Genomic DNA, 15285 nt, shown 5'->3' with positions numbered 1-15285 from the left:
AAACTTGTCTTCCTCACTCCAGCTGGGTCTCTTCCAATAAGTTGGAAGTTTGGGGTTGGACTAGATGACCTCTGTTCTGGGATAATCCCAAGCAGCAGAACCACGTGCAGCTGTGGGGACAGGGGCTGTGGGATGGACGCACAGCCTGGGAGCTCTGTATGGCACAACCCTTCCCCAGTAAATGGTGCACATTTTAACTTTAATTTGTCCTTTAACTTGACAAATTACAGGGGGAAAACCACAGTGTTGTGTCATTGGTTCCAACATCAGTGAATCATAGAATAGTCTGGTTGGGGGGGGACCCACAAGGATCACATGCCCAAGAATCCCACCCTGTGCCTCAGAGCATTGTCCAAGCTCTCTTTGAGCTCTGTCAGCCGTGGGGCTGTGCCCACTGCCCTGGGGAGCCTGTTCAGTGCCCGACCACCCTCTGGGGGAAGAACCTTTACCTAATATCCACCTCAACCTTCCCTGACACACCTCCCGGCCCTTCCCTGGGATCCGAGTGCCAGAGGGGGGATCAGTGCCTGCCCCTCCGCTTCCCGGTGCACCCCAACACCCGCAGCCCCTCCGTGGTGCAGCGGGGATGCCCCAGCCGGGTGTGCGCGTGGGCAGTGCCGTTCCGAGGCCGGGCACGCGCGGTTTTCCCTGTGTTTCCCTGTGTTTGTCTCGCTGTGTTCCCGCTCGCCGTGTTCTCCCCTCAGGGCCCCCCCCTTGCCCGCAGCCGCCGCCGGGAGGCGCTGACGAGCTGGGGGCGGGGCCGCGCCACGTGCCTCATGAATATTCTGCATCGGCGGCGCTGATTGGCCGCGGGCCCCGGAAGGGGCGCGGGGGGCCGAGCGGTGACAGCAACATGGCGGCGGCGGCGGCCGGGCGGCGTGGCGGGGGCTTGGGGCGGCCCCCCGCGCCCGGGCGGGACGGGCCGCCCGCCGCCGAGCTGGTGCGGCCCTCGGTCACCGAGCTGTCCCAAGTGCGGACCAACATCCTGTGCACCGTGCCGGGCTGCGGGAAGGTGCTGCCCAACAGCCCGGCCCTCAACATGCACCTCTGCAAGGCGCACCCGCTGCAGGTACCGCCGGGAGGCCGCGCCGCCCCCGCCCGCTCGGCACCCGCGGGGCCGCCCCTCGGCCTGGCTGCGCGGCTCCCTCAGCGCCGGGGGCGGCCCCGCGGCCTGCGGCCGGCCCGGGGGTGGGTCCGGGGGGCGGCGGTGGCTGTGGCTGTGCCGGGGTTTGGTTCGCAGTGAGACTCGGGGGGGGAGAGATTCCCCACCCTGAGGAGAACTGGGATTGTTCAACCTGGAGAACAGGAGGGTTTGCGGTGACCTAATTGGGCCTTCCACTACCTGGAGGGAACTTGGAGGAAAGATGGGGCACGACTGTTTACAGGAGCATGGAGTGACAGGACAAGGGCAATGGGTTCAAACTGAGAGTAGGCTTTGATTAAATATCAGGAAAAAATCCTTCCCTGTGAGTGTGGTGAGGCACTGGCACAGGTTGCCCAGAGAAGCTGTGGCTGCCCCATCCCTGGAAGTGTCCAAGGCCAGGTTGGACAGGGCTTGGAGCAACCTGGGCTAGTGGAAGGTGTCCCTGCCCATGGCAGGGGGTGGAATGAGATGGTCTTTGAGATCCCTTCCAAACCAAACCATTCTGTGATTCCAAATGGGAATAACAAAGTGTTTCTCGTTGTCTCCCGTTTAAATCTCCCCCGTGGGAAAGGCCCCTGCAGGTGTCTGTGTGTGTGTGTGCACGGCCTGACCAGTCGTGTTGAGGATTCCTCTGAAATTACTTACAGAAAATAACGAATTTTAAGCATTTTTATAAACATATCACAGGCAGTTAAAAGTTCTTCAGGGCTCAGCTTCTGTTGTTTCACTTGCTTATCCCTTATCTTTCTGCACTAAGACTTTACAGCACCGTTTATGAGGTGCTGTGCAAACAGGCAGCATTTCCTACCCTTATCAGCTGGCAATCCACCTTCATCCCAGCGCCCAGGGCTCTTAGGTGGAGTTTTTGTTTGTTTTTTTAAAAATGTCTGAGCCAAAAAAAAAAAAAAAACCACCAAAACAACACAGATGGATGCCATTTTGGAAAGAAGCCCTCATTTCCATAATACTCCTGAGAAAACACAGCATGTGCTCGTGGGGGAGGAGAGCCACAGCTCAGCAGGCACAGATTCCAGAAGGATATCCTTGCTCTTCCCAAAATCACAGTGTCAAGCCTGCCAGGACAGATCCTGCTGCTGGAAATCTTTGACTGTGGCATTGGTGGCTGCATCCTGAAAGTGCAGCCTGGGCAGGGAACAATGAACAGCCTGGTGGTGTGAGATGAGGAGTGGCAGGGCCAAGGGAGGGCTCCTGGTGCTGGTGGGTGATGAAGCAGAGGAAGCAGCACTTGCTGGCTGCTATCTGTGAGATGTTTTCATTTCTGAAACGTTTGCTGCCATGCACTGACAGCTTTCGGTGTGGGTTATGTGTCGGTGTCAGGGGAGGTGCAGCAGGAGTTGAAAGTGTTCTCTGAGGTCAGCAGGGGCATTTTGGTGGTGAGCTGATGCTCTGGCAGTGCAGTGCAGCTGGTGGGTTACATAACCCAGGGGATGACGGGTGAGGAGACGCTGCTTTCTCACCCAGCCTCTGTTCCCCAGCTCCTGTGCCCTGTGGAATCACAGCCTGCTTCATACACCTCATTACTGGATCTTGGGGCAGCTTGGAATAAATACTGAAACATGGATGCAGATTCTCAAGAACTTCTTGATTTGTTCCAAGAGCATCGTAATTCAGAGTAAAAATGTTGTTGAGGCTAAATATTTTAGTATTGGTATTTCCTTTCAAGAGAGAACTGATTCCCCAGACAAAAAAGAATTTAGTGGATTGCATTTGTTAGTGACACATGAAATTAGTGAGGAGGCAACTTGGCAAAGGAGAGGCTAAGAAGCTCTTGGGGAAGGAGAGGAGGTGGTACTGCTGAGGAGAAGGCAGGCTGGCTTAGTTAGTTTTCATGGATAAAAGCAGCACCAGTAGGATTTTTTTGACACCAAAAACCACGAGGGGTTGCCATGGCAGAGGAAGGACATTTATGTAGGAGGGTAAGATTACCCTGTAAGAACAGAGTCAAGTGCAGCAGTACAAGATTATAGTCTTGGGAGGTGATAACAAAGAATTTGAATGGTCCTGGTTTGTAACAGAAATAACTTTCGATGGGGAAAAGTTTCAAAAGCAATTTGGTCATACAGGGATGAGCTTTTGGGGTAGTGCTGCTGTGAGAGGGGCAGTCCCAAAACACGTCAGAGGGATGTTCTCTGTCAGTGCTGGAGAGTAAATATCTGATTTAAATAAGTTAAAATGAAGCCAGAAAAGGTGTAGAAAAGAATTGCTCAGGCTGATGAATGGCACAAGTGTGTCTGACAAAGGGGAAATAGGAGAATTTGGCTTGCTCGGCCTAACAAAAGAAGATATGATGAAGTGTTGATATCTAAGTTTCTATTTTCTGGTTTTGTGACTTAATTAAGCCAATTAAAAAAAATAAATGAGAGCACTGGGTATAAAATGATGCACTATATTAGACTTGACTTTTTCATTTTAATTTGTTGGTCTTTTGTCTGTATTATTTTATGGGGAGAAGGGGAAGACTTCTGTGTAGTTTAAATGAAGCTAGAAGAGTTGATGTAAAGGTGAGGATTCTGTGGATTCTTGGGATAGCAGGAAGGTTGGAGTCAGTGGTGAACTGAGAAGAGAATGTCTGAAATATGACTGACCAGGTGGGGGTTGAGAAGGTGCAAGATTAATCATCAGTCCAGGAGGATTTGGGAGAGGTCAAAACAAGATTACTGTCCATATAGGGTTTCTTATAAATGTAGAGCATCTCTCAACTTGCCACCACAAATTTGTTGTGGTCTGTGCCACTGAAGTGTGTTCCAGCTGTTAAAAAAAGCACCTCACTGATGTTTATAAAGCTTTTAAACACTTATTATTCTGTGATTTGATATTTCAGGAGTTTTAAATAACCTGACTGTGGTTGAGCTGTTAAGTGCCTGAACATGTTTGCCATACTGCCCTGTCGTTTGTTGGGTTGTGACATTAAATGTAACACAATGAATAACTTTTTACTTAGGAATAAGTAACTCCAGTTGCCACTTGGTGTATTGATTTCATCTGCAGTGGGAGAGGCCAAACATAGCTTTGACTTAAAGGCAAATGGTTTTTTTCTCCTGAAGACTTCAAGCCTGACATGGAATCAAAGTGTTTCTGGGTAAACTCAGGGTTAAAAAGTGTAATTGGGGCTGGAACAACGAGATTTGTTTGAGTCATGATCCTGTTTTGGGCAGTGGCTGTGGGAGGCACAACAACAATCACAGTGATGATTCAGCAGAGATAAAACAGGCCTGGTTATGAATGGGCTGTCCGTGGGGAAAACTGCTGTGCATAAAGATGCTTAGAAGGTTAAAATGTTACAGGAAAACTCCCTTTTTAGAGCCTTATTCCACGTTTTCTTGATGAAATGGCAGCTGATTATTTTGGTGGAGAGGCTCTCTAATCATTGCTTCCATGAGTATGGGCTGGCACTACCAACAATGAACATGCAGCAGTGGCAGCAATAGCAGTGTTGGGAGTGTGGAGACACAACTGAAATATTCCTTGAAGGGATTACATTTTACACTGAGTAAACAGAGGGATTTAGGGGAAAACCAAATAATCATTGAAATATCCCCCTCCTCAGCTTTCGGAATGTGAATGAAGTGACTCAGAACAGCGTGGTTGGGTTTGGACTGATCTTTTAAATTGATCTTTTTAATTTTGTGCTTAGACACACAGATACCTGGTGCTTCCACTGAGACCCTTTCAGATAGGGTGTGTCTAGAGGTTCACACCTTGTCTGCTTTCCACAGCTGTGACCTCAGTGGCAAGAGGTTCTGGACATTAATATGTCCTTTTTATATGTATTTTTGAGGTCCTCTGAGCAAGTTATGTTGCTTTCTTCTGTTGTGTGCATGTGAGGATCAGTGAGACAGATCACATGGAAACCCCAGGTGGAGCGGTCCCTTAGTGTTTGGAGGTTCAGAATTTGCATACCAGTTGTTTCACAGGTGTTAGTGACATTTGGTTTATGATGTAAATTAAATGGCATTTTGGCATTTTAATTTAATGCCAAACATACTTGGCATTTTGCATTTTATTTTCATTTTGTTACTGTGAGTAGTGGCAACAGAATTCCAACATCACAGAAGTGTTGTGTTACACAGTGGAGCTTCAACTACTGTGCTACTAACAAGTAACACCAGTCTAGTGTAGTATCTGTATGGAAAACTTTTTGGGGATCAAAAAAATACAAAATGTGGGTTTCATTGGCTTGGAGCAGTGAGTGTGTCTTGGTAAAAGTGAGCACTACAGAACCACCACTCCTTAGAGCTTGTTGTAATTGCACTTGGTACTTTGGGTGGGATATTTGCAGAGTGGCAACCACAGGGGAAAAGCTGCATGTGAACTTTCAAACAGCTTGGGAAAGTGCCTTCAGCTCCCTGAGGTGTGTGAACTCAGCCACAGCTGATGTGTGTTCTGAATATTGTCTGTAAAATCCAAACCCCTAGAATCGTCAACTTCTCACCTGCTTCTTTTTCAGGATGGAAAACTTAATGCACCAATAAGGAAGGGTTTGAAAACGTCACAGAAATTCTACTGCTGTCCTATTGAAGGCTGCCCTAGAGGACCAAACAGACCATTTTCCCAGTTTTCTCTTGTCAAACAGGTATTCCTGTTTCCTGAACTATTTTCACACTGGTTTAGTCCTGACTGTCTCTACTCTGCTTTTGCACTCAGATATCATCAGAGCCTCTCAGCATCTCTGCAGAAGTTAGAGAACTCCTAATGTTCATATGGTTAATGGATTTGCATGTTTGCATGTTGGTATTAGAGGAGTTGAGCCTTTTGATCAGGCAGCTGCCAGTATGTTCTGCTGAACTGGAAGACAACCCCTGCCCCCAAATTAAAATAGATGGAGAAAGATCAAAAAGGGGGGGAGGAATCACAGTAGCAACCAATAAAGGTTTCAAATGTGGCTGATGCTTTTAACTGCTTTTTCAAGTGGTCACAAACGAAGAGTTTCTTTCTGCTTTATTATCAAAATGCATTTGTTTATTGGTTACCTGTTTCAGGAAATGTGTAAGGTTTGTTTTCTGAGTGAGTGAGCAAAAAGAGCTGGTGCTGCTGATACCAGAGATGAGCTGAGGAGACTGGAGGGTTTGAGTGGCTGTGCTCTGCTGCAAGATTGATCTACAGATTTATTAATCTATTTCCACAGGAAGCTTTCAGTGGATTTAAGAGGGTTAAATATTTATAAGTTTAAGATACATCTAGGACAAGCAGATGAGCCAACTTTTAATTCTTTCTGTAGTTTTCTTTAAACTTGTAACTTATTAATAGTAAGACTTTAAAGAAGATTGCTACTCTTCAGTGTTGCTGAACAACTAAAAAATTACAACTGAACGTGATTTTCTTTTTTTTTTAATCTTCCCTGCACCTGATGTTTGCTTTCCCTTGTGTGTTCTAGCACTTTATGAAAATGCACGCCGAGAAGAAGCACAAATGTGACAAATGCAGTAACTCCTACGGTACAGAGTGGTATTTGAAACGCCACATCGAGGTCTGTGGCAAGACTTTCCAGTGTACCTGTGGGTGCCCCTATGCCAGCAGAACAGCGCTGCTGTCTCACATTTACAGAACTGGCCACGAAATCCCTGCAGAGCACAGGTAACAGTGAAGCAGTTCTGTCACGGTCACGTTCCTCACCATGTCCTGCGTCTCCCACGTCCTGCCTTTTTGTCTCCTTCCCCTTGGTCCCATGGAAAATGGCTCACAGTGTGTTCAGCTGGGGAGCAGTTTGCAGTTTGTTCTGCTGCTTTTAGGAGTGGGTGCTTTGCTGAAGGCAGTGGTGATCTGTGCAATCAGTAAGATCAGGTTTCCCTGTGTATCAGACAAAAAGCACTGATGACACTGCACTGCCTGGCGTGAGTGCTGATGGCACTTGTTGCATCTGCTTTTGCAGTTCCTTGGGAGTAGAGATGATTTGTAAGTGTTTCTATGGTAAACAAGGGGTGGAATGCAATTCAGGTTGTTTTCTTTTATAGTTTAGTTGTCTTTGCAATTATTAGTGGATTCCTTTTTTTACCACCTCTCTTTGTATGTTTAGTTTCACAGTTGTTTTAACATGTGTATATATTTCATAAAGGGCACTCTGCTTTCTGAGGCCTGGACTGTCTTTCTTGGAGGTTCAGCTGCTGCAAAATTAAGTTTTGTGTGAAGGAGTGCTAATTGTATGTGCAGTTTCCAGACCTTTACCTGTACACTGATTTTAAGAGCCCTGTCCCTTCAATGCTCAGTCTGAGTTATCATCAAAGTAACACATTAAATCTTCAACTCAGAGTGCTTAATGTGCAAGAGGCAAGAAACCATCTAAACCCTCCACCTCCATTTAGAAATAGGTCTCCTTTTTTCTTTTCTTTAAATGAGTGAGGGATGACATTTAACAAAACTGAACTTCATGGTTGTCTTCTCATATCCACCCTCATCTGTGACTTGAGGTTGTATTTTCAGTGCAGTGACGCAAAAGAATGGAAGGCAGATGTTCTGTGCTTGAAAGAAGTATAAATAATTGATCTCCTGTTCACAGGGACCCTCCCAGTAAGAAAAGGAAAATGGAAACCTCTGCTCATAATCAGCAGCTGGCAGAGAAAGCAAACGAGGCGTTCCTCAGTACTCACAGTGCTGCTCCTGGCGCTCAGGAACTGGAGTCCTCTGAAGTGAAAGCAGTGGCCTCTCTTGAAGGCTCCCACAGCTCCAGCTTCACAAACCAAATGCAGCCCAAGTGCACCCCGAAGATGCTTTTGCCCAAGCCCAAGGTGGCTTTGGTTAAAGTGCCCGTGATGCAGGTTGCTCACCTGCCTGTTTATGTGTCTGCAACGGACCCTTCTGTCAAACCTGCTGTGGTGGCTGTGGATAATCGAGGTTCAGTTGTAAGTACTGTTCACCTGTTGCCTCAGTCTATAGGAATTCTGATTCCAGCCCTGGAGGCAGAAACCCTGGTGTTCAAAGACAGTATGCCTGTTTCCAAAGTGACAGGTGCTGGTGGTCGGGAGCCGGTGAGTACTGGTGTGCAGGTGGAGCTGGACAAGGTTCCATCCAGTAACACAGGGCAAGAGATGGGCAACGTTTGTCACAAGAACAAAATTTCTTCCATAAATATACAGACTGACTTATCTTATATTTCCCAGAACTTTGTCCCAGCTGCAGCCTGGACTCCCAACTCTTGTGTGTCCTCTTGCTCTCAGACAGATCTGTCCTTCAGTTCCCAGGTTTCCTTGCCCATCAGTGTGCAGACACAGACACTGCTGCCTGCTTCCAAACTGACTTCATCCATAGCTGCTCAGACTGATGCTTTCAGTCAGGGGTGCTTCCCAACGTGTGGCATTTCCAGAGAGACTCAAACCAGTAGGTCACAGGACTGTATTGATGGAAGAGTTCAGATGGACCAGGCTGTCACGTGCAGTGACATCTTTGACAATGTTCCTCCGTCATACAATGTTTCTACTCACATTGAACTTCCAGAAAACAATTTAATGCCTGCAAATATAGATCAAACCTTGCTGCAAAGAACTAATTGCAAGAGCCTGAATCAGGACACGGTGAAGTCCGAATCCCTGATCGGCTTCAATTCACAGACTAATATACTTCCACCTCAAAATACAACAGATAATCAAACCCAAACCATGGACCTGCTAAGTGATCTGGAAAACATCTTTTCAGGAAACATGTCTGGCCAGACACTGGATAATCGTGGCCTTTTGTCCGAGACAAGTTCTAATGCTGACACACATCTGCCATCTGCTCCCTCCCAGAGCACGGGCATAGACTTCGACATTGAAGAGTTCTTTTCAGCATCCAATATCCAAACTCAGACTGAAGAGAGTGAGCTTGGTACCCTGAACTCTGAGCCGGTTTTGGAGTCACTGGACATTGAAACTCAGACTGATTTCTTGTTCTCAGATAGTGCCACTCAATCCTACAACTGCCGAGGCAGTTCTAACTTCCTAGGTTTGGAGATGTTTGACACGCAGACCCAGACAGACCTGAATTTCTTTTTGGACAGCACTACCCACCTGCCTTTAGGAAGCATTCTGAAGCAGTCCAGTTTCTCCATGAGCACTGACTCATCTGATACAGAGACCCAGACAGAAGTGTATATGATGGCTACTAAAACCACACCTGCTCAGAACATGGAAAGCAAAGTCCAGCTCAGCAGTGCTGAGACACAGACTATGGACAGCTGCTTCGAGAACCTGGGCAGTTTGTTCCTCACCAGCAATGAGACACAGACAGCAATGGATGATTTCCTGCTGGCTGACTTAGCCTGGAACACCATGGAGTCCCAGTTCAGCTCCGTGGAGACCCAGACCTGTGAAGAGCTGTGCTCCTTGTTCCAGAGCTCTGACAAGCCCAGCCACTGAGTGCTACGTGATGGTTTGAATTTAAGTTATTGGGGTGGGAGAGAATGGCTTTACCAAGTGATCCACTTTGCATTATTGAATGTAGTTGTCACGAGCAGTTGACCTAAGAGACTTTTCATGCTGAAGGTACTCATTGAATATGTAACTTTACATAAACTATGTGTGTATAAATGGGGGGGGAGGGGAGGGAGGGGGCTGTAACATGTCGATGTACATTTGAACCTTAAAAATTATGTGGTGCCTATGTTTTCTCCTCAAACTTCTTTACAAAGCTGTTACTGCTTTCATTTAAATGGAAGAACTTTTTCAAGTTGTTCTCTCTATCTCCCTCTCTCTCTATTCCTGGCTTACATGCAGGGTTCCCATGTGCTGGACCAAAACCCTGACCTGTTCAGTTGAGATGCTTCCCTGAACTTACGGGGGAGGATTCTATTTTTAGTGTAAGCTACTTCTGTTTACTTTTTTTAGGAGCTTGTGTTTTAAATCCGGTGTGAACATAGTAAGCCGTATTGTCTTCTTTTACTTTCTGCCTCCACAGCTCTTTCTCCTGCATAAGCTGGCACTTCCCAAATACCTGTCCTACACATTAGACACAGAGAGATTCTCGAATCTTTGAACATATTTATTATTTAAAATATCTAGAAAGCAGTACTTTTTTTTTTTTGTCTTTTTTTCTCTCCCTGAGTGGCACTGATGCCCTTTGAAGGGTAGGAAAAGAACTTGGAGTTCGTAGTTCTAGGGAAAATAATTAGTCTGTTGTCCTTTTAGCTGAGGTAATAAATGGGACTAACTTTTTTTTAGAGTCTCCAGGGGAGGATTTGCTTAAATTATTTCTGTCTGTAAGATACAAATGTTACAATGTGTGTGCCTCAGAGACTGGAATCATTTGTTTTCGCTGAAGTTCTCTTAGCTTTACTGAGATACAAGTTGAGAAATGTTACAGTGGTTTATACCTCTTATTACCTTCACAGAAATCTTTAAAAATGGGAAATTAAATTCCTTAAAACACCCACTCACCTCGACTCCTGTTTTTGGACTTCCTGCTTCCAAAAACAATTGGAATCCACACGGCAGAGCTGGGAAATCAGCTCACGGAAGCCCTTTCAGAACAGCTCTATCTTGCTTTTTGCACGTTGATTTGCAGCCCTCAGTTCCTGCAGCTTGTAGAGTGTAGCCAAATTCACACAACCTGATTTGTCAGAGAAACATAAAAACCTCTCGGAATCCTTTTTTTAATGTTTATGTTGCCCCTCATGCCACTGTTTGCGGTGTTTTCCGTTCGTGTGAGAATGCATAACTCGTGAATGTATGTTGGAACTTGGCCTTAAGTAGTTTTTATTACAATATCTGTGAAATGTAGGCCTCAGGTTTTGTCCTGGACAGGTTTTAGCTTCTGTAACCTTAAAGGAAAGAGAAACCTCTTCGTGTCAAATCCCTGGGCCTGTAACAGAGTTTACTCCTCCGCTGTCAGGGGAGAAATGCTGGCTGTGTTTTTGCTGTGCAGCCCATCAGCAGATGGATGTCCAAGCCTTAGGTTCTGAGGACTCACAATGCTTTGTGCTGCACATTCTCAACTCGAGGATGTGGGAGTTGAGTTACTCATCCATTGCAGGCAGCTTGTTTTGGTTGAAAATGAGCAATACCTTTCTTCTTTCCTATTTTTTGTCTCTTCCTAACATGCTTTAAATTGCCATAGTTAACATGCTAATATGGTGAGCATTTCTACCCTTACTGGAAATCATTTCTTTAGATTAACCCTGAAACTCACATTTTTCCTCCTGAAATCCCAGCTGTGTTGCCTGTTTAATTTTTCAGCATTTCTAGGTACGAGTTCAGGCACTTCCAGGCTTTGGCTGGAGGAACTGGAGAAAGGAATCTTGCAGTTCCCCAGGAGCACAGTAATTCTGCTGGGGGAAAAGTCCCCCCCAGGTTTCCCTGAGTTCTGAGCTGAAAGGTGGGATATATTAAAAAAAAGGAAGGGATCACTTGTAATTTTGTTTGTTCTGAAGGTATGACTGTTTTATATTTACCTGCCTACTCTGAAATTGGGAAATAAGATAACAAAATTAGGTTAATTTATTTTGTGGGTTTTTTCTGTTGCATCTCTACATTTCAAAGTGGTTTTCCTACTCCTTTCTTCCCCTGGATGGAATACCAGAGAACACTTCTTTCTATGTTTCCCACAGAAATGGAGGAAAGAGAAGGAGTTACTATGAATCTGATTGGGGAAAAGGGTATTTTCCTCAACTGGCAAGAATGAGGAACTTCTTTAGCTCTGGATTTAGAAAATCAGTCTTCTTTTCTGCAAGAGAAGGAATCTGAGGTGCTGAAGAGCAGAACTGCAGAGAGGTTTGAGTTGTAGCCATCTGAGAGACCAGCTGGCATTTAAAGTACTTTGAAACTAATTTACAAATTAGAGTGATAATTGCCATGTTCTTATGGTGAAAGCCATAGTTCATAATTCTTAACATTGGGGACCTCCAGAAAAAAAAATACAGGTTTATGTGGACAACTTTACAATGTAATCATTACCCAATTATTGTACTTTGTAATTCTTTATAAGTATTTATGAGCTTTGTGTGTTTTACTAGAACATGCACATCAGAATGGTGTCACTCATCCTATGGGTTTAAAATAATTTGAACTTTAAATTGGTGAACACAGTGCTACAACATGAAACCATTTACTGAAACTGCAGTACTAAGAAGTAATTAAATCTGTCTGCACTATCTTAGGGAAGTGGCTCATTCTGACCAAAATTAACGTTTTTCTTCGCAGATTTGGTTCTCCATAAGTTATTCATAGCAGTCAGAAACAGGTCTGGATCCTGTGTTGCTGGCCTAAGTCACTCAGTTTGGGTTTATGAAGTATTTTTGTGAAAATGTGGAGACTGCCACCAGACTTCACAGTTTGGTGACTCCCACGGTAAACGCCGTGAAACCTGATCTGAAATGCTGAATATTGTGATTTCCTCCCATCTGAACAAGTTCTTGGAAAGGGCCGATTTTCTATTTTCACCATTATTGTTAAAAATAAACTTCAGTCAGAAGTGTTTCTTGGTAGAGCTAAAATGATATTTATCTCCCTTCCTCTGCAGTTTGTCTCTGATTTGGTTTTCGAGGCACTGTCTCTGTTGTAAGGATTGCTCAGCAGTGACTCCTTTACTTACTCTCTTCTGTATCCTCTGCTGCCCTTAGAGCTGCTCTTCAGAAAGCAACATCAGATTCTCCACAGCCTTTTTAGCACAATTGTGTATCTGGAAGGGATGCAAATGTTCCTTGTGCTTGCTCTGTGCATTTCCTGCTCAATCCCATTGGGATTGCTGCATCTTGACCTGGGTGCCTGTGTAACACTGTTCTAAAACTGAATATTTGTTTGTCACAATGCTAAAAGTTTGGATGACAGGAGATGTTTCTTCTGCTTGTGGCTTTATTTCCATCTGTTTCTGCTAATACACTTATAAATACTTTCTGCTGGGGGTAGGGAGGGAGTCCCCACCCCCAACTCTTTGTGTTGGCCTAGAAAAATTGGTAGTTTCAAGTCAGAGTTTGCTAATGCTACCCATTCTTAGCTATGCAAAGCTGCTTGTTTCTAGAAATTGTTAACTTCCAAAGGGTATGACAGCATTTAAAAAAATGTATATATACCTGCAGCTGGAAATTAAACAGCTGGAAAACAAGCCTTGTGAGACCTCGTCTAGTTCTGAACAATCCAGCCAGTGTCTGTAACTTAATGTAAGTAACTGCTTACAGATTTTTATTCCAAGGCTCAAACACAGCCATTTTTTTTCTGTTGACAACAAGAGGCTGAATTTCCCTGTTTGTCACACGGACCTTGATTGTGTGTGAGGGGCAAGAGAACAAAGAATGCCTTCCCCTGTGCTCAGTCCTTCTGCTGCTGGCACCTGCTCATGGCTGATTGATTTTCCTGAGAGGTTGGGTAGAAATGTGAGTGTTGGCAGGATTGGGATCTTAAAGGGTTAGGAGATTTTATTTATTTATTTTTTCAGTATCCTTTCAGATGTAGGGTAAGTCAATAGAACTGATACTGAATCAACAGAGGGTGCTCAACTTGCAAAAGAAACATGTTCCTGAAATGACAGCTTTGGTGAACCAAATGTACTTGCCTTTGTTGTTAAGGTTGTACAGCTTCCTTTGCTTTAATACATTTCTGACTTGTGCTGGTTTTTTAAACATGATCTTAATGTACAATTCACTGCTCCAAATACATTCACACCAAAACGTTGGTAACATTCTGGGCCTTGCAAGCTTTTCTCATTCCTTTTTTTGGTTTAAGGTGCTGCTATGATGTGTCCTGGTAGAACTGGGCCTCCTGTGAACACTAGGAGGATGTTGAGTGGTAGCAATCTGCAGTGCAAGGTGCAAACGTGCATCCTCCGTTTGTTTTGTTGGGTTTTTTTTAAGAGCTGGTGTGGTTTTTTTCAGTGTGTGCTGGAAGGACTTGGCTGCTTTAGGACATGCCTGAATTCTCCTGTTTAAAATGCCATTGCTGTGCAATGACCAGAAGCCAGGGAGGTGAATGAGTGAGGGAATGGTTGTGTCTGTGTGAGTGGCTCTTCCCCTCGAGCGCGGACGGCAGCGAACGGCCCGGATCGCCGGGAGCTCCTGAAGGAACTGCCGAGCTAAATAACAGAAATCCCTGTATTTGGGATCCTTTCTCACATGCTGGCTTTACAGAACCTTCAGCCAGATAACAGATGACTTGTGCTGATGCAAACTGTGCATTTCACAACAGCCAGTGCCTTACAGGCCTGGCTCCAGCACCTGCATGCAGAGCTACAGCGGCAGCACTTCCATCTGCAGGTACTTGCAAGTGCATCTGTGACAAAGCTAGATATGAAAGCCATATTTCTACAGCTTAAAGAATTCAGCAGCTGATTAGGATCTTGCTGAAACTTGGGATTGTTTTGAATGGATGAGTAATAAACCTCATGGGTGAGTCCTTCCCCAAGCATGTGTGAGCTGATCTCAGCAAGGCTGAGAAATGTCCTTAAAATATTTTTCTTTTCATCACCAGTGGGATTTTTTTATTTAGTGGACAAATTTAGTTTCCAAAGGATGTTCACGTGTAATTCTTGCTGTTTAAGCCAGTAAACTTGCAATGAGCAAAGTCAAGCATTCATTTCTTAGACCTATTTTACAAGTGACAATCCCAAAGAAGGAATGTTGTCCTAGTAACTGTGAAACTTTTAAGTATGTTATTGCATGCAGAGAAAACCTTGTGCCAAAATACTGTTTCATATTTCCCTCTGTTGGAAACTGAAGTGTTACACAAAGCTACGAGTAAGTTATTCACAGGTATTGAAACGTTTTGTTCACAAATGAAGCACTTATTTAGTCCTGTAAATTATACATATTTTGGAATAAAGTTAACTTCAATCAGTTTTTGCCTTCTGTTTTAATGGCCATGGTCTCCTGCCTGCAGAGGCCTGGGGGGATTCAGTGCCTGTTGGCAAGTAGCACCCATTGCTCCTTGACATCTTTTGAATTGGTAGAGGTTTTGTAAATTAAAGCTATTACAACGTCAGTCCTTGATCTCTAGAGGTGGCAAAAAGGTTCTCCCATCTCAAACCTCATTTTGCATGTGCAAAATGCAATCTTTAATTGCCTTGTGTGTGCAGTGGAATGAAAACCTCTGCAGTTTTAGCTCTCTGCCAGGTGCCTCACCTCTACAACACTCTCAGGACAGGATTCCTTTGCCTTACTGTCCCCCCCTCCTGCAGTTTTTAAGATCTCCATTGTCATAACATCAACTAGAAACTCAGCTGCATTG

The 15285-nt window shown here is 44.9% G+C and overlaps 1 protein-coding gene across 1 annotated transcript; it reads left to right on the top strand.

Annotated features, from left to right (window-relative positions):
• Positions 1–863: 863 nt before the first annotated feature.
• On the top strand, positions 864–14894 carry ATMIN (ATM interactor). Its single transcript, XM_050311381.1, has 4 exons — positions 864–1069; positions 5613–5738; positions 6540–6739; positions 7659–14894. Exons 1-4 carry the CDS (start codon positions 1040–1042, stop codon positions 9490–9492), a joined length of 2190 nt encoding a protein of 729 aa, XP_050167338.1. The 5' UTR covers positions 864–1039; the 3' UTR covers positions 9493–14894.
• Positions 14895–15285: the final 391 nt, after the last annotated feature.

Source organism: Myiozetetes cayanensis, unplaced genomic scaffold, assembly GCF_022539395.1.
Source record: "Myiozetetes cayanensis isolate MyiCay16 unplaced genomic scaffold, myiCay2020 scf16, whole genome shotgun sequence".
NCBI classification, from domain to species: domain Eukaryota; kingdom Metazoa; phylum Chordata; class Aves; order Passeriformes; family Tyrannidae; genus Myiozetetes; species Myiozetetes cayanensis.
This window is presented reverse-complemented; position numbering and strand designations above follow the sequence as displayed.